The following is a 20,274-nucleotide window of genomic DNA, read 5'->3' as shown; positions in this document are numbered from 1 at the left end:
ATGGACATGCTTTATGCCTCCTCCACATGTAAAACTAGCATGATCAACCTTCGCTCGTCAAATACAGAATAATGACATCACAATATTACATCATTATCTGAATACTTGAGAGGGGAAGTAACTCCTCCCATGACCACCATACAATTTGACAACTACAAACATGGGTTTATAATAAGGTGTCAAAAGAAGTGTTATTATCAAATGCTGTTCCATAGCAGCAGTGTAGCCTGGTGGTTAAAGCATTCACATACCACACCCAGAAGACTCGAAGTTCATTCCAACATGGGTATTATGTGTAAAGCCAATTTCTTTTGAATTTTCGATAACCAAAGACAAAGAAGTCACAACACCTGTAATCAATAACAAAAGAATTGAGAGAAAACAGATTTTAAGATATTTAATAGTTCGACACTTTGATTTGCAGGCTGATACAGTAATCAACATGTCTTTGTACAATCATCCATCTTGTTTCTGGAGCAGAATTTATAATCCACTCAATATTCAAGCAATCTCACTGTTGGGGGTAGGCAATACCAAGAGCTGATGAAAATGTCTTTACAAAACTTATACCACACAATGCAGGTGAGAATGATGGAGGCAGTTTTTGTAATTTTCATTTCCAGGGAGACAAACCTGAAACGTCTATCGGTAACCTTCACTTTTCCATTCAAAGCCCACATAATAGTCCAATCTAAGATGCAGAACATTTTACCAGTACCATCAGGCAGCTACTTTCCAATATTACATAATTCCATTCTATCTTTACTCACATTCCCTGATAGTGCATTTGAAAACCACTTGAAACAAACTATTTTTGAAAGACTTTATTATACAATTTTCTTTACATAAAAAATTATGTATATAGAACACAGTTAATGCAATCAGCATCTCATCAAAAATGTGGCAGAAAATTAATATAATATATTAAATGAAATTTACTTAATTGGCCTAACTTTTGCCACTGTCAATTTGATGGTGGTGGGGGTGGGGGTTGTGGAGGGTCTTCAGGTGGGGGAGGGGGTGGAGGAGGTACCATGGGGAGAGGGGGGTTTGTCTGGTATCCCTGCATGCTCATAAATCCTGGCATGCCATATTGCGCAGCCTGACTGTGCTGCTGCTGTTGCAGCCGCTGCTGTGCTATCTGAGACTTGGTGTGGCCAATCAGCTGCTGCATGTTGGTCTGGAGCTGCTGAAGGCTCTCCTTTGTGTGCATGGTCAAAGCCTGTGGGTTCATCCCACCACCATTCGTCTCCAGGCCATGCACTGATTGGCCACTATCTCCTAGGAACATTTCAGGCATGAAACTGGAAAAAGAGTCACTGAAATTTGAGCTCATGTTAGTCTGTTGAGGGTATCCCCCATAGCCAGCTGTACTCACATTTGTGCTTCCTCTATGACTGCCAGAAGCCGTCTGAGACAACAGCATAGCACCCGTATTAAATAAATTGGCTTCAAAGTTTTGGTGAACAGGGGGCGGAGAGAAGATGCTACCAGAAGGTCCTCTCTCTGCAGTGAAGGCCAGGTTCGACAGGTTAGCCTGACGACCTACTGACTGCTGAAGTTTCCCATCATGCCCTGCTCTGGATTGGTGCTCAGCACCTTTATGATGAGAGTTAGAATGTCTACTGTTTGAGTGGCTTGGATCATGGATGCCATTACCATCTACTCCTGATGCAGAACTTTGGGAGGCAGAGTAGCTATGCCTGCTGGTCTGGACACCATGCATATCAGGATTGGCTCCAGTGGAGTGTGAACTATAGCCTTCACTACGCCGATGTTTGGAAGATCTCTCACCATGACCTGATGCCTGACCAGGTTTCAGAGAGAGCTTCATTTTTAAAGAGTCTTGTCGGTATTCAGAAGACATATCTTGAGATTTTGATGGACTTGATTCATTTTGTAAAGTTTTGATTGTAAGTTTTAGGGGCGAACCAGTTGGTTTAATCTTATGAGTACCAGACTCTTTTCTGATGTGAACTTTAAAGGAATCTTCCACTTTCTCCTTTTTTATATGAACTTTGAGTGAATCATCAGTTTGCCTGCCACTCCTAACAGAATCATCTGTTCGATCTTTCTTAATGTGAACTCTAAGATGATCATCTGATTGTCTCTTGGCGGAATCATCCATTCGATCTTTCCTTATATGAACTTTAAGATGATCATCTGAAGGCCTGCCACTCCTAAAGGAGTCTTCAGCTCGATCTTTCCTAATATGTACTTTGAGATGATCATCGCTTTGCCTGCCACTCTCCTCCATACGATGACCATATTTTCTTTCGTGTTCCCTGTTCCTGCTTTTCTTCTCATCCCCTGAACTGGATGACCCGTGCTGATGCTTATGTTTTCTGTGAGACTCTGTGCCTGAAGACGCGGAGTGAGGTTTTCGTTCACCTTCGTGTTGGGCAGCTGCTGCAGCAGCAGCGGCAGCTTGCTTATCCTTGTGTTCACGATATGTTTTATAGTCTTTAATTGACATTGCTTTCTGTTGTGTGTCCAGAACCTTTTTCTGACCATCTAATGAATCAGCAGATGAGGAGGACTGAGGCAAAGAGGGGACTTGCCCCAGGGATTTACTGGAACCTACACTAGTTTCTGATGCAGACTTCCTGACTGGAGTGGACTGTGCTTGTCTCCGAGAAGGAGGAGGCGGGTCTTCCTCTTGCAGATGTTTCGATGTCTCTGTGTGAGACAATGGCATTGTGTCAGATCTGTACAGTTTACTCAAGCTTTCATTTTTCCTTTCAGATCTAGAAGATTCACCGCCATGTTTTTCGGGCACTGCAGACATATTTGAAGGAGTGAAGCTTGCACTGCTTCCACCAGCACTGGAGCTGCTCTCACCCCTGTGTCGCTTTTCAGGGGGAGGGCCACCATCTTCCTCCCCTCGATTGCCACTCTGAAACAATATCATCCATGCCATAGATTAAAGAAAAAGAAATCATACTTCAATCTCATGAAACTAATTGATTAGGAGGAAATCACAACCTCGATCATTGCTAATAACATTTAACAGACTAAAATAATCTTGCATCTTCTTCTAAGCATGGCTTAATCAATGTGCGACAACAATTGCTCTTCATTAAAGCATCATCTAAATTGAAATGCCTTTTCATCTCAACTAAAAACAAATGGCTTGTTTTGAATAAACTGACAAGAGTTCTCCTACATCCTACTTACCTTCCATGTAAGGATCTTCCTTTTCAGTTTTAAGGGACATGTGTCAAGTATATTCAGAAATTCCTGTGTTAGGCCTGTAAAAAAATGAAAGGACATAAATGATCCACTGTTCAATTTATTGAAAGCAAGTTTTAAAAGGCATGTTTAAGGACAGGATGTCTCTGAAGAAATGTTCTTGAGATATTGTGTATAGATAATATTTTCAACATTGCTCAAATCTTTCCTCAATGATATAAGCCAAGATTGGATTCATCAAACAACCATAAGGTCCAGAAATGGACAACTTTTGGGGTGACACAGCCGGGGATCAAAACCCTGACCTTCTTTAAGCAGACACTCTTTCCACTAGACCATGGAGTGGTCCTTGTTTCAGAGCCACTACAGGTTTACATACATGTCTGACAGGGATCTTAATCCTAACAGTATTAGATGTTGCGGTTAACACATGACAAAAACATTACATATTAGGCTAAAAAAAAAATAGTCTTGGTTCTCAGGCACCGCCTGCATCATCAAATCGTCTGCCACACATTTTGTTTTTATTTCCAGTTTCAATTTTTTTTTAAATAAATCTTTAAATATTCCTCATTTCGTACACATGACCCAGGCAGTGAAATGCTACAATACCTAAAAACAACATGATTTTCCCTTAATTATTGTAAACAAAATGTGGTACCATCCTAGCTTAAGCATGCACGCACACGCACAATTTTCATAAGCCATTGCCTGAAAACCATTTCTATTCTATTTTTAAGCCATAAAAAGTACTTCTCCATCCCCAATCGACCATTAATCAGATTGTTAGTGACAACCATACCCTGTAGCAACTCTGGAGTGACTGTCCTGTCCACATAGGAGTACCACTGTTTGCCCTCATGAGACACCGCAATCTGGAACAAAGACAAAACGTCACATCGTCTACACAATACAGCTACACCGTAGTCATGAAGCACTCAGCAAGTGTTCTGAAAGAACAGATTCTTCAGCCTGAAAGCAACACTTTCACAACTAGGGATACTGCTCTGCACTTACATTCATTGCTCGACAATCACTCATGCAGTTAATACATGTTCGTTATAAAGTGGGGTATACTTCATAGCATCTCTCGTTGTATCAGTGCATCATGATAAAGATTAATGTAGCAATATCTCTAAACATTATCAAAACATAACCATTTTAAATCAAGCCTCATACAGCATTTCAATTTTGCCCTGTGCATGAACATCAATCAAGCCTTCACATGAACAGCTTATTTTCAGTTATTTGATATGGCAGCAACGGAATAGGAAGTAAAAACTGATAAGTAGCTTTCATTGAAATTGATTCAAAGAGTTGATTTGAAAGAAAACTAATTACATGGCTTGAAAGATGTTTTCATAAGCAGCCCCATCTCCACCTTTTCCTGAAAGCTCCAACCACTAAGAAACATGCACGAACCATACTTCACCACATTAGGTGACAGTTGACATCACACATTCAAAATGTACTTTGAAGCAAAAGGTCCTATGCTTCTGGTTACTTTAATAACAGTCATAAGCAATTCTTTTTTAAATATTCACTTCCAGGTTGGGAAAACATGCACTCAATGCCATACAACTTTGAAACACAAAGTCCTATAACTATTGCCATCTAATAACAAATTTAAAAGCATTCAAATGACCCTGACCTTCAACCTTAGACATGAACTCACTGGACATCATGTTCATAAAGTTTCATCAAATTCCAATTATTAATGCTTAGGATATTGTGTACACAAACATCTGTGGACGTCTACATCACACCAAGTGACCTTGACCTTCTATCATATACAAGAACATAACTGATGGTGTAACAACATGAAGTTTCCACCATGTTCACACCATGCAAAACATACTGACAAAATTTCTTGAGGGCCACTACTGTATACCACATCTATAATCCAAGTTTTGGTATCCAGAATGAGGGGGGTATTTTTTCTACAAATTTAGTGTAAATGAGCCATGCCTCTATCTAGATTGCCTAGCCAGCTGACTGGAAACATACATCAAAATCCAGCAGCACAAAGCCAGAAGTAAAGATACTGGGATCATCTCAAAATACAAAGGGTTGCATTGAATGCGGTGTGTGCACTATAGACAGCAGTAAACAGTCTATACTAGTCAAAAGTGACTTTGACACAATCATGACATTTGATAGGTGTGGGTGGAGTTCTTTACTTAAGAGTTTATCTCAACTGACAGGAAAAAAACTGGGATTTATCAGTCTGAAATTTTGACAGTGTTTAATATTTTCACTTTTAGTGACCTTTACCATTTACTGAGGTCATCCAAAAGTTTGAGGAAGGTCCCATAGAGATAAAAAAAATCCAAAAATAATCAAGTTATCTTGTACTCAAGCTATGAAGTCTAATTCAGACTGAGTGCCCTTGACCTTCATCCAACCACATCCAAGAACATTATTTGTTGCAAATTAAAGTGCAGTCATAGTGATCTTGACATTTGACACCAGGAAATATGACTGTTACCGAGCTGAGGGTAATGTAATTGAGTTGAAACTACTTAGATTTTTCATGAATCTATCATAACATTTGTTAAATTTGAACGTTTGATAATTTGACCTCTAGTGACCTTGACCTTATATGGATATTGCTCCAAAATTAAACCTTAGAGATCATGTATACTAAGTTACAACAAATTCATAAATACTTAAGCTACCATGTATATCTTTTTGTAACCTAGTTCATACTGTGTGACCTTGACCTTCCAGGTCATCTAATCATTTTTTTAGACAATCTCCCCAGGGGTAAATACGAGGCATATCAATATCGGTCATAGAAGAGGAGAGGAGGGTGGAGCTCAAATTGAAGTACACACAAGTGTCAGTCTCTTACCTCATACTCCGACCACTTGCTGGCCAGGTGGATACAGACACATGCGACTATAGTCGGTTTGTACTGGAGACACATGGTGGTTAGATGGAGACTGAAAACAAAAGGAAACTCACAATCAGCACACAGTAACATCAACCATGACGATGAATGAAAGTGAAGATCAGCAACAGGAAAGGTTTTCAGCAGCTGAAAAGAAAGTCACAGCCTAATGAAGGCAACATGGACATTTACAGGATTTGAATTCGTCAGTTGGGTTACAAATACAATCATTAGGTGAGAAAATGTCATTTGTATTGAAATTTTGAATACATCTGCCCTTTGACAGATTCCTGATCCAACATATTTCCTTCATAGACATTATTTGCTTAAAATATCAATCATGAAAGTTACTAATTTATATTTTCTAAAAATGTATGTACATAAGCATGACGTTAAACTAACCATGTACAATCTTGAGGAAATAATTAGCAGGATTAATCAGAATACTTTGACTAATATCTTCATTTTTGAATACCAAAAGCTACTTCTTTGAAATCATACATTTTAAGACCAAACTCTTTTCAGCATATCCAGCAAAATGTAGTTGTGGTCTTAAAATGTTGGGGTTTTTTTTTTAATGAAAGACAAAGGTACTTTATAATGCCATGTATTCTGATTAATTTGACACGTGATACATGTTGTATTTGCTTCACAAATGGAGAGAGTTGTAATTGTTAATAGCTCTTCCTACATCCCAGTCAATATCTATCAAACCTTATTTGTTGATGCAAGAAACAATGGAGTCCAAGCAAGGCACAATATATACACTATGAAAGCAGTAATTTATCAAGGTGAATTGTCACAGAAGAATTAAACACTCTTCCTTATCAAATCTAGCCATGAAAGGTTTTACAAGTCAGTCTTCACATCAGCCAAGGATTAAATATGAATAAGTACCAATAACTCGTGAATGAATTTTCATATTTCAAGCAGTTGGAAATTTCCAGTTTCAAAAGGAAAGTAATTAGTCAACTCCACTGGTTCTGAAAAGGCTAGGCTGTTCTAGTTTCACTCTTGTATATCTTCAACACAAAAAAACCCTATATATTTACAGGAATTGATGTTTTCTCGAATGAATAATGTTTTATGGCTGACCTGGGATGTATGAGGTGAAGGTAGGTATTAAATGAATGGCAAACACATAAAAGCATATGATGTAGACATGTTTGAATCTAGATTGAAAGACAGAAAGGACATGTAGATTTTGACAAGGAACGTGTGACCACCTGTTGGTTGCCAGAAAGTAGGAGGTCTGAGCGAGGTCCTTGCTGGCTGTTGATTGGTTGGTGGTCGTCATGACAACACGCCCAACGACACCCCACAGGAGCAGCACCACAGGGTCACAAGGGAAAAGAGAAAACAGACTGACATTAGCTCAATGTCACACGGTTCACATTTGAATTCTTCACCTTTAATCTTAGTCCTAGTACATTTTTATCAACAACAGAACACTGGCCTAAAAAACATCTTAAAACACAGAACTTTATTTTCGCTTAAACTAAACATCAAGTACAGTTTTTTCGTAAACATACAGGTACAATACATGCTTTAACAACTCTTAAACATTCTTGTACAAAGTCATCAGTATCTTCCCATCCATGTGTCATACCGTTTCAAATCAATACCAACCAGTTTGTTTATTGCCCTTGCTGGAATTACCATGTTGATGTAGCTCATCAGAAAAACTTAGCTACAGCCAGATGAAATCTTGCATAGTGGAATTAAAAGCCAATGGAATATTATTTTAAATGTTGATGGATGAAATCTTGTTGAAGTATTCAGAAGTAAACATGGTTAATAGGAAACATGGGATAAAAGTACTATTCAAAAGGCTTGGTATACATCTAGAAGTAACTTTACATTTCAGTCTGTGAAAAAATAACAAGCACAAAGTCAATCTTGAGGATTTTGGAAATCAGAGTCAATGAAATGATTCTTAGACTGTTGCACAAAGGCAAGATTGGCTAAATTAGAGCCAGTCAAGCAGTCAGCAGGCACACTAAGAAGAAACCTGGGCAATGTCAGGAACTGTAGTACATTTTTTCAGGATATTTCAGGATCAGCATCTTATTTTCAGGATAACGATTTCCCTTCTTGAAAGATCCTTGTTAAGATTGAAGTCACTTTTTTCTATCTTGTGAACAAGATTTGTTAAAAAAATACATTTTGAATAATAGTGTTCCAGATTATCAACTAACTGTTCCCACATAAAAACTAAAACTCAAGCTTAATTTGACTCACAGTCTTTGATAATGACAGGTGAGGCCATGTGCCTCACTCCTGGTGCCCGGGAAAGGTGAAAAGATATAAATTTTCTTCAATGTCATGGCTCACTTAACATGTTTAACAAAAAAACAAAAACATACCCGCTAAGAAAAACATTCATGAGTAATCATATTTTTTGACAAGCACAAATGTCATATGATAATGATAATCAAAATGTGTAAAACATGTCACTTCAATCCATTATTGTACATTTGTGAAATGCATATGGCTGCTGTGATAAGATCTTAACTCACTGAGTATGTATCTTATAACCAGTGTGTACATACATATCAATTATTGGCCTTGCTCTTTCTGTGTTGCAGCTAGCTAGCTAGCTAGAATCTATTTAGAAAGGGTTCAGGTTGCCAGTGACATTTACAACATTGGGCCACTGAATTGTGTAGTTAAATGAGCTAAAATGAATGTTTACAAAAGCCAAAGGATGCAGACAAGACACAGCAGAACAAGTTCATTTAGGCCTTCTTGAAATTCTTTTAACATCTTATTTATAAATGGGTATTCATGTGTAATACTGCAGAAATATTGTCAATGTTGTCCTCATATTGTATCTTGTTAAATGCTACAAGGAGACAAATCAAACTTAGTACAAGACGAAACTCATAATGCACCCGTTAAAAAACTTGCATACCGGTATATATATATATATATATATATATCAAAAAAAAAAAAAAAAAAAGATAACAGAAGTTCTGAAATTAAAGAATGCTACCATTTCCTATTGGGCACAATGCATATATCACCAACACCAGCATATGAACTACCCACACAAACACTTTTGCAAAAAGCTGTGCTTTTTCAACTCAATATTTAACGTCATCTCACGTTATATTTTGTTTGTTCAAACCCTACCTAAGAGGGTTGTGAAAGAAAGTGTTTCTTAAATGATTATGCCATAATTTTAACAACAATCTTTTCAATCACAGCTGTAAAAATCCTACCTATGATAAACCTAATCTTACTAGAACGAGTGAATATGTACAACAGTAGGTTGCAATTTGAAGCCATATCACGATAGTGGAGCACAAGCAATAAGCTCTACACACTGTACCTGTATGGGGAATAGGACAAGATTTTCGGTGTGACAAGTAAACACTTTAACCACTAGGCTAACATACAAGATTATTCACGATGAATAAACTAAGGACTGGTCCCATTGCACTAAAAAAAAATCAAATTTGGGGTTTTTTGAACTGATAAATCATGACTCAGGCTTCTTAACAGATTTTGTCTTGCTTCTTTCGGCCATCTTAAAAATTCTTATACCCCATTACTTCCAAATGTGTCCAAAGAAGTTAATTTTCTTGTTTAGTGCTTAGCATTTAGCGTGGGAAGCAAACAGTCAAAGTGATCTTGACATCAGTTAAAACAAACTAAAACTTTGAAGCATGATTCAAACCAAAATTTAATTTCATAAGCAGGAGATTCTCTATTTCTAAGTTCCCATTTACTGACAGTGGTCATCCAATAATCTTTGCAGGAAGACTGTATCTTATCAAGTAAACTGTCATGACTTCACTAGCAGAGTCCAGTAATAGTTACCTGTGTGGGGAGGGACTTACCTCGGACTAACTGACACGTTTTCACCACGTGAGTGTGCGGATGATCCACTTGAATATCAAACCCTGAAATCACAAAACAAACCTGTCATGGGGCCACCAAGTGTCACATCACAGAGTAAGTTTTTATTATTTGATTTGTCTACAGAGTTGAAAAAAATAGACAAAATAATTTTGATTTCCAGATTAGTAGTACTAACAATGAATGAAAATACAATGTTTTAACATGGCCAGATACCAAAAGATAGTGGATTGTTTTTTTTGGTTAAAATAAAGACTGTTATACATATTATTCACCATTTTGTACAAACAGCTGTGATTCACCTAATTTGTAAAACAGAGTTGGCCAAAATAAAAAAAGTCAAAGGTGATATCTCTTTCTAATCTCAATTTTCTTTTGTCAGTCCATCTCTTAATCCAAATAAAAATGATAAGGCCTAATGTTACTCTGTAGTTTGCTATATTTAACCTTTGTCACGGAAGTCTAAACAGACAAGTACAGGTCAATGTGTTAATGCATGAGCAACAATCCACACTGCCATGATACTACAATGACAGAGCAAAGTCTAAATTCTAAAGTTTGTCTGCTCTAAAGCATGCCTGGTGCGCACTATTCTGTTCAACAAGAGTAGACTCTAGAAAAGTATTTTGAAATCTTAAAGTTTGAGCAAATAATACAAAAAATACAAAATTCCCAACAACCGCAATAGCTTACCTAAGCTCTGAAGTAGAATATTCTCATTGACAACCAACTCCTGGGCCTGCTCTAAATATGCCTGAAAAAGAAGGTAGGTGACATGAGAGAAGGTAACAAGACCGAAGGTGATGAACAGGGCATACCAAAACAATTACTGTATTCGACGTAACAAGTGCTCAGGGTGCTCTCAAAATTTGAAATAGGGGGCTCTTATTAGAATAAAACTTTGGTGGTTTATGCTGACAGCCTGAAATTATACAAAAGAAAAGTCTGTACGTATTATACACAACAGATATATTTTTCCAGAATTTAATTTAGGGTGCATATAACACACGAATAACATAATAATAAGTCTTGTGTACATTGATCGATTTGAAGGGGTGCTAATTTGAATTGTTCACTAGACAATATATTAGCAAATATTGCTTATGACGTCAAATACGGTAGCATATACATCAAAATTGTCAGAGATGTATCAACAATTCAGATTACATTCCATATACTTCTGTACTGACATATCAACAATCTTGACATGAAAGCTTCCTATGGTTTTATTATTTTAATCAAGTAACAACTATAACATTATTTTATGTCAATGTATGATGCGTATCCATTCTCTGGCAACCAAGGTATGTTTCAAATTGTAAATTAATGAAAACACTGTTTTAAATAAAATTTACTGAAATAGATTACAAAGCCAGATGTACAATCAACTCTTTTTATAACCAGATAGTCGAGCAGGACTAGCTTGTGCACTTTAGTAAAGAAAAGATATGTATTATACAATACACACACAAAATGTGGTACTAGTATCACTGCACTGAACCTTCCACGATTTGTTACCCCCAATAGGTCATCATGAAAACTCTTGCTTTTGGACAAAGAATGAAACCCTGGTAAACCATATCAGACCTACAAATATTTACATCTGTCAAATGAAACCAGCACTTTTGAAATTTTGCACATTGGGCTTGTGTTATTATAGAACTTACTCTGCTCAGTCCGGCAACCATGCAGGTTTCGCATTATGGCCATTGGTCTTAGAGTGAGATGTGTTTAACACCACTTTTAACACTATTCCAGTTATATTACAGTGTGTCAGCTTAATGTGGGTGAAAAGCCTGCATTGATGCAGGTCTCAGACGTTTACAACTTCAGTGAAACCTATGAGCACAGGTCTTGTACCGACAAACTTAGAAACACAATCGGGGTGAACCAGTATTCAAACCCACAATCATAGGTTTCAGGTGACGCAACTCTGCACAGAAAATTGCAGCGCCTTAGACGTTTGGGCCCCTGTACCCCCCACCCCCACCCCCCCCCCACCCCTATGTTCGCTTTTTTTTTGTTAGGAAGCCATGTGGCTCCTAATATGAAAATTTTAGGAGCCAACATATCTTAAACAGATAGTGTTGCCAGTAATGTTTACTTTTAGGTAGCCATGTTGCGAGCAGCAGATATTTTTAGGTCGCCAATCATAGATTTAAGTTGTTTTTGGCCACCAAAATAGTCGCTACTTGGAGGGCTGGTTTATTATGGCATTGTCTACTGGATTTAACACATGGTCCTACTGCGTCCCTGCAACTATACACAAATGTGTCTTTTCCCATATAGCCTGCTCCATGCTTACTTCACTCTTCGTATCCAGGGGAGGAGCTTCTCTGTTGAGACACGTCCGTGCAACCTTGATGACATGTTCCAACTTCCGAAGCTGTTCCTCCACCTTGGCAGCCAGAAATAGACACGCTGGAGCAATCACCTGGAAGTACACATCAACATTACAACCTAAAAACATCAATTATTTCAGATCTTTAAACAAATCACAGAAACCCTAGCATAAGTAAGGTCACTTAAACGATTACTTGAAATGTAACCATGAAATTAGCAGAAATGGATAATAGCAATATCATGTAACCATGTAAAGAATAGATTTTGAATGTATAACCGGGATTGCCCATGCAGCAAAATCAATATTGCCTTTAAGTGTGTCATAAGGATGGATTGACATTTTATTACCTGTTGCCAAATTCTTTAATGCTATTTAATGCTAATTGTGACAGGGCAAACCAAATTCTCTTAATCTGAATAGTTTACATGATTTTCCTGGATGGATCCAACAGAGGGAATACTCGCATATGCTACCATGAGGCCACACAGGGACAAAGAGTACTCACATTTCTGTGGAATCTGTGGAAGCTCTGGAACATGTAGAATCTGTGCATGTAGACTATGGCTGTGTTGATACACAGCTGATTACTGATTCAAGTTAAGGTAGAAATCAATGGCATTTGTAAATACATGACATACTGAAAGAAGTCAACTTGGCAAGATATTACAAAAATATTCATACATCAGTCCAATAACTCAAACCACCCCCTTCAGCACTGTAGGAAGACATTGAAAATGAACCTCTGTACTTTAAAATCAGTCCTTACAATATGACATGTGCACATGGATATGCAAACAAGGTTTGTTTGTTTTCATTCCAGCTATTGAACGTTTTTTTAGTTGTGCTCCAGAAAATAATTGATTACGAACAGACAGACAACGTGTCGACTATATCCCCTACAAGTAGTGATTACAGAATGCATATCACTGATCTAATGGTGACACTCCACTTATCTCAAAATTAGCATAACCTTTGGGGGGGGGGGGGGGGGAGATACATTTATTATGAACCCAGAGTTGGCAAAGTAGTTAATTATGCATAATTAGTTCATAAGGCCCTGTTGGCACGCTGATTTATGTCACTTGTTTCCTAATATTATGTGAAATGATACCAAAAAAAGCCTGTACGTATTATACACAACAGATATATTTTTCCAGAATTTAATTGCCCATAATTAAGGGTGCATATAACACACAAGTGATATTACACACAAATAAATAAGTCTTGTGTACATTGATCAATTGGAAAGGGTGCTAATTGTTTCCAATATTGTGTGGCTCATGTTTTAAGATTTTGAGGAAAAATGTTTCCAAGCAATTGAATCAATCCACAGAGAAGTCGGAAAAAACACAGCTAAAGCATGGTTGCCATTGCCCAAACTGAACAGTGGTACACTGTCTGAGCCATTTCCTCAAGGTTTGACAACACACAATGACTGGTCTGCCCTGGTTTTCACACAGGTATCTATGTCATTGGTGTTGTTTCACAATCCCTATTGTCTGACATGAACAGACTAGCAGGATAACAGAAACAGTTATACTGCCCTTAATATAAACAATTAGTCACTACAATGTACATATCCAGGATAGTTTATTTTTCCAAAACATGTCACATATTGGTTTCAAATCTAATATCGTCGCCAGCAATGAATGTCCCAATTCTCAAACGACCATCATCCAAATTTAGATTTCCTTTGAAAAGATGAGCTATCATGGCAATAGCTGCTAGTGCTACCCAATGATCTTTTAAACACTGAACAAAGCAATCAAGTAAAGTGATCGCTAAAATGTCTTCCTAAAAATGTCAAGTGTTTGAAGTTAACAGGATCATGCCTCTTTAAGAATGTAAAAGGAAATATAAATGTCATCTGTTGTTTGTAAAATTGAAGAGGTGTTTCAGCCCTTAAACCAAAATGCCAAATCAGTTGGATTAACAAAATACCCTATCTCACCCAATACACGATCCCAGGCATATGCTTGACCTTCTTGTAAGTCGCGCATGTGATCTATATCTTCATTGACCACCCCATCTTTATTCCCTATTTAAGGATCAAGCATCCCTGTTGCCTCAAATCAATATCAAATATCAGTGTAATCAGTTGTGTGCATTGTACTTAGCTTATCAGAAAACATGTTTCCTGTTAGACACACATCACCACATACATTTTCCCTAGCGACCACCCTTGGATGAAGTACACAATAGTAGAGAGAGATTTATATATATACACACACTGAGAAAAGAAACATAAACATAACACTTTGTTTAATTAATGAAAAATACTCATATTCAAGAGATGTCAGATTGTTTGATGCACAAATGAACATACTGTTATGCTATGTGAACTGATGCCCATGAACCCATCCCATATTACATCAGATCCATGATGCGAGATGCACCATTTGTCTCTCTCCGTCTCTATGATTCACGTTTCTTTTGGCGATGAGACTCGAGAATATAAATATGAAGGATTTTACCTTTACTTACAAAAATGGGTGTCCAGGGGACCCCAAATAATTAATTTTAAGGATACTTGCAGGCAAAATGATGGTCCAGTAGAGTAATGGTGGTCGTGATTGAGGTGAGGTGAAATTGGGTTTAACGTCGTGTCCAAGATTAAAGCACTTATATAGCAACGTGTATGCACATGTTTGTGTGTGTAGCTGCTTATACTAGTCCGGACTTGTGCCGATTTATAGTGCTTGCTTACTAAGATGCCATGCCACAGTTTAACATGAATACCCCACTCAGACTCAGTATACTGACTCTGAGCCAACCAGTCCTTGTTTTAGCCTCTTAATGCCGAGAACCAGACAGGGTAACAACAAGTACCATCTTTTAACGTCTTTGGTATGACGCAGCCGGGAATCAAACCCCGGACCTTCCGCTCTCCCACAAAACGGAGGCAGCCCTGGTCGTGATTGATGGATGATATGACGTACTGTAGGTCCAATTAGTACAATTTCTTTTCTGCATCCATTCTCTAAATTTGTTTGTCGCATAAAATCCTATATATGTGTGTGTTTGTGTGTGCACGGGGTAGTTTATTAGCCTGTCAAACAGACCCGGAAAAAAATATTTATCCAAGTCTAGATTACTGCAGTATCTGAGAATGAAGAGTCACTAGGCTCCTTTTTATCAAAAAAAAGTCAACAACTTTTTTTCTGTAAAATATGTTCATTTCAGAGAGTAGAAGTTAGACTAGTGGTGTATATTTGCCTGTTCATAACAAATAGATCTCTATTACAGGTTGCAACAGCAAAGTCAGGACAAAGAGAAACTAGCACTTCACATTCCTGATTCACATGATTAAGAATGTCGGCACTATTCAATATAGAAGCGATATGGCGACAACCTGTCAATATTCATGTCCGGACCAGACTATCCAGTTATAAATATTGGGAGCAATGATCCCCACCCTCAGGGTACCAGAACAAGCCATGAACGAAGTCACCGAGTCTAAAGTATTCAACTTTATCTGAGACTGCTTGCACTACATACATCTGGAAACCCTTATTTTTAAAAACTAAATAATAACAGCAGGATGCTGTGCATTCTACTGGCTCATTAATCTAGACTTTTATCACTTTACAATATGTTGCTAGAGATATTGAAAGTTCCTGACCTTGATAACGGCTTTGCTTACAGTATCATTATCAACAACAGTATAACAGTGACAGATAGTATCAGGCATAAAAGAGTGTTTCCTGTTACATCAATTTTAAAAATAGAGTGAGTAGGTAGTCCTAAAATAATCCAGAAGACATTGTATCTGAGACTATAATTTTACCAGGAATAATATATTCAAATGTCAAGCTATAAAGTTTTTTAGTTGCAGCCTGTGTTTGAAAGCCTTGGCACGTGACAGTGAAACTTCCTATTTCGTTCGAAATTACTTTTACTAGACAATATTGGTATATAAACACCATCTATAATCTGATACACAGTGGACTTAAACGAGCCTATAGGCTTGCCAAGCCAAGTGAAGAGAGCTGGATCATCTTGAATTGACATGAAATAACAGACCTGACTGTCTAATAATATGGTTGTATTTAATTATAATGCAAAGACAAAATATAAACAACATCAAAACTACATCTGAACATGAGATGTCCCCGATCTGTGGCACACATGACCTAACTGGATGAAAATAAAATTAATTCCTATTGCTTTTACATTTATTATCAAGTGTAGTAGGAGGTGTCTAAAAGGAGATTTTAAATAAAAATTCTGATAAACAAAACAAATGCACAGTAACTTACATCAAAGTTAATTTGTGACTTAATTATAGGAAATAGACGACCATTGTTTAGAGATCCAACCACTGCCTTTCTTTCACTTTAAAATAATAACTGAAGCACTTTGGTATGTTGCTTGCTACTTTTTACAAATGGAACAGTTTGACGAGTGAACGTTTGAAGTTTATCACGGTTGCGCTATTTCAATTGTGAAACATCAAAACAATATGTCGAAATAAAATAGTCAAACAAAAACAAAAACAACTCAACTTTTAAAGTGTCAGAGTATGGCATTTATGACATACAGGTATGTATCAACCTGACACCTAAGGTTCGTTTCAAGGTATCAATAGCGGTAATTTGAATTAGTGAATATGGTTGCTGAAAGTAACGGTAAGCTGCGCGATCAGTTCATTCATGATTTCGGCGAAATTTGTTATATGACAACAATATTCAATGAATGCAATGTTATATCAATGTGATAAACCATTCTAGTATAAAGTTGGCATCGCGATACGTATCAGACACTTCTTTCGGTTAGCTGTATGGCATTTAAGATATATATGTATCCATTCTCCGACAACCAAGGTTCATTATAATAGCAGAAATCTGATCGTGGTTGCCGTTTTGATGAATGAGTTGCTACAATCTGCCGATCAGTCCCACACCCGATTCCACCGAAATTAATGTGAATATTAATTGAAACTTTGAAAATAGATTACAAAAATGAGGCTAGATAAACAATGAACACTTTTTTATAACCAGAAAGTGCAAAAACAGGATTAGCTTGTTTATTATAGCGTCAAGGTAATATCTGTGTTGGGGAAAAATAATCAGAACGCATTGACTGGGTATCTTAGAGCATCCCCACTACACAACTTTTTTCTGGGGGAAAACTGTGATTGTATCACAAGTTCAGCATTTAATTATCCTAAACCATTCTACATTGCAATACTAATTCTTATGAATTACAGATTGACAACTGTGTATAATTATCACATTACCTGGTGCCATAAATCAGTATTTGAGTGAGTATGTTTTTTTAAGAGACTTATCAATATTCCTGCAATATAACGGCGGTGGACACCAGTAATGGGCTTCACACATTGTACCCATGTCAGGAATCGAACCCGGGTTTTTGGCTTGACGAGTGAAGGCTTTAAACGCAAGGCTTCCACCCCAAATCAGTATTTGAATGTACAAATTTCTTTTTAAAAACTTGGTATATATAGATTTGGATGGTTTCAGAATATACCAAGTGATCTTCCAGAATCAGACTTTATCTACATTATGGACAGTCTTCTTCACTTTATTAAACTGTATCAGAAAGTAACATAGGCTGTTAATTGGAACTTACAGACCCTACACTAATGCTTACTCAATGTTAATTAGTTGTGCTTGTGTCAATGTGTTTCTAATGGTGTGCAGTAACGTATGATGAATGTTTTAACTTCCTAGCAAGCCCAAGCATACAAGTAAACCCATGTTACACAATTTCACAGAAAAACTGCCAGGGACCAGTTGATCACTTTGAATGAAATTGAACAAAATGTCCTGTATTTGATTAGAAACTACACGCTATTATTGTGAATGTCAGATTTATCTAAGATTCCAAACAAAGTGCCTTTTAGTGAGGTTTTGATTCACCGGTACACCATCAGCAAACTTTGCACGATACGATACCCGATACATTTATTTTGGCATCAATTCACACTCAATATCAATAAGCAAGTACAAACTACATTTTTCAATTCCTCATAACTTTCTTGGTTGTCCTTCTGATACAAACTAGCCTGATAACAAGACTGACCAACTTTTCCTTGCTGCCTGTCATAATACAGTGCCTAAACTTGTTTGTGTTATTTTATCATACAGAATAGTTGACTTGACTTGGTATCATGTTGATGGGTATTAGTCAGTTGTCTTTTACTTTTATTCGCGAGTCTATGGACTATTCTCAGTCAAATGATTGGCGTAACCTCACAAACTGCTGAATATGCAGTATTGAGATATTTCGTATTGTGTGACACATGTATCGCAACATCCCTAGTGCCTTTGTTATTTACAGTAGTTAAAAATTAGAATTTTTAGGTCTAGGACTCATAATTTGACAAGGAAACCAAAACAGTTGGCTCAAGGCTCTGGGATTGTTCATATCTAATTCTAATCTAAACCCAGGAATAAGCTTATATGTTAAACTCACCCAATGTTTTAGAAACTTCACATGATGGAAAAGGAATTGATATAAATGCAATGGATGCATACTAGGTATGAAATTTCAATTACTTTCATGGAGATGTTTGAAATTTACCCAAACATATGTAAATGTGTTTTTAAATTAATAAGACAAATGTATATAGATCTACGTATAATATTATCACCTTCTAGTCCCAAACAAAAACGGATTAAAACTTCTGGAAAACAAAGCTCTCCTTTGACCACTTTTGGCCCTAATCTAGTTCAAATCAAAATCAATACTGGGACACTTGGATTTCAACATCTTCATGTTGTTATAATTTTTTAACATATATATATTGCAATGTTTAAAACAATCTTCATGGCTGTTTGGATAACAATCAGTCAATGGCCTAAAACACTGATAAACTACAGATAATAGTGATGACGATATGAGGTGAAAGCACATGAAACTAGAATTTTTGGCAGTCAATTAATTTATCCCTAATGACTATTGGTCTGGTTCACATATCTTAATTCACAATAATTCTCAAGATATTGACAAAATATCCAAAAATATCTATATTAATCTCCTTGAGTATGTCAGGCAACTTTTGTAACCACTCCTGAATAAGAGATAAAGTAATCTGTTATTTCACAAAAATGTGATTGCTTTAACACATTACTTCATGTTCAATCAGATTTGTACTCTGTCTTTGTCCTAATCTTCCCATTGCATTATAACGCAGTGCACAGCAGTTCATTACTTCTGTTATTTGTGAAGACCAATTCGCTCACTTAGGAAAAGTAACATACCCTGAGCGCATAGTAATCCTTCCGCAATAGTCTTTTTACATTAATCGAGCAGGAATATACCGGCATCATATTCCTTATAGGCCTTCACTGATGATCCATCTAATTTGAAAGTGTTCCATCGCTCAACTACTCGATTTGGCGTTGATACACCACATTACCTAGTTCATGTGATTCATTTGTCACTAGAAACAAACCACCTCACATGAACTTACTTTTTATTAACGAATTCTAATTTTCATTTGAGAAGATACACAACCACGTGATTCAGCGGAGGGGTCACCGGGTGCGGGACAATGTTTTGTAACACGATTACTTCATCTCGGCTGGGTTTAAAACTCGTTGCGAAGATACGGCACAAAACGTGACTGATAAACGTGTATCATCGGAATGATTCGTCGACGGTAGTTTCACTAGAAAACAACGTAGTAGGAATCACAGAAAATGCAAATGGCGATCGACACCGACCATGCCATGCGAGTGGGCTAACAATACCACCATATTCCCCCCACTCAGGATACACTTGCAGTCTTTGGCCCATGTCCTGAATCAAGTTGGCCGCCTGCTGCCTATAGGCGAGTTCTTTTGCGTAGTCTATTCCGCCTTTTCGGCTTGGGGTATTTTGAAGTTGTTCTTTGGTGAAGATCCATCGTTCCGCCATTTACCCAGTGCCGAGACGAACAGACAGACACGCATGCGCACAACAAGCAAGGACAGCAGAAAATACCATTTCTCTAAATTTCATTGGATGATACTAA

At 37.2% G+C, this 20,274-nt stretch overlaps 1 protein-coding gene across 3 annotated transcripts; it reads right to left on the bottom strand.

Moving 5' to 3' along the window:
* Window positions 1–409: 409 nt before the first annotated feature.
* LOC139463837 (cyclin-T2-like) lies at window positions 410–20,218 on the bottom strand. Of its 3 annotated transcripts, XM_071245209.1 has the most exons (10): window positions 20,038–20,218; window positions 12,799–12,880; window positions 12,255–12,383; window positions 10,643–10,703; window positions 9,931–9,993; window positions 7,312–7,357; window positions 6,047–6,137; window positions 3,995–4,067; window positions 3,178–3,251; window positions 410–2,896 (listed from the first exon to the last, which is right to left on the bottom strand). In XM_071245209.1, exons 1-10 carry the CDS (start codon window positions 20,175–20,177, stop codon window positions 965–967), a joined length of 2,691 nt encoding a protein of 896 aa, XP_071101310.1. In that variant the 5' UTR covers window positions 20,178–20,218; the 3' UTR covers window positions 410–964. The 3 variants fall into 3 exon arrangements, with proteins under 3 accessions (XP_071101310.1, XP_071101311.1, XP_071101312.1); XM_071245210.1 differs by lacking the exons at window positions 9,931–9,993; window positions 10,643–10,703; window positions 12,255–12,383; window positions 12,799–12,880; window positions 20,038–20,218 and adding an exon at window positions 8,327–8,988; XM_071245211.1 differs by lacking the exons at window positions 7,312–7,357; window positions 10,643–10,703; window positions 12,255–12,383; window positions 12,799–12,880; window positions 20,038–20,218 and having other exon boundaries at window positions 9,931–9,995.
* Between the last annotated feature and the right edge of the window lie 56 nt (window positions 20,219–20,274).

The sequence above is a fragment of the Haliotis cracherodii genome, unplaced genomic scaffold (genome assembly GCF_022045235.1).
Source record: "Haliotis cracherodii isolate W230 unplaced genomic scaffold, xgHalCrac1.p SCAF_16, whole genome shotgun sequence".
Lineage (NCBI taxonomy): Eukaryota > Metazoa > Mollusca > Gastropoda > Lepetellida > Haliotidae > Haliotis > Haliotis cracherodii.
Note: the sequence above shows the minus strand (reverse complement) of the source record. Positions and strands in the feature narration are given on the sequence as shown.

Bases quoted from the DNA above. Each gene is read 5' to 3' on its own strand.
- LOC139463837 (XM_071245209.1), bottom strand. From the start codon at position 20,177: ATGGCGGAACGATGGATCTTCACCAAAGAACAACTTCAAAATACCCCA. The intron at 7,358-9,930 runs GTAAGTCCCTCC...ACCAATCAACAG, and splicing joins AACGTGTCAGTTAGTCCGAG to CCAGCAAGGACCTCGCTCAG. The intron at 2,897-3,177 runs GTAAGTAGGATG...ATATTGTTTCAG, and splicing joins GGAAGATCCTTACATGGAAG to AGTGGCAATCGAGGGGAGGA.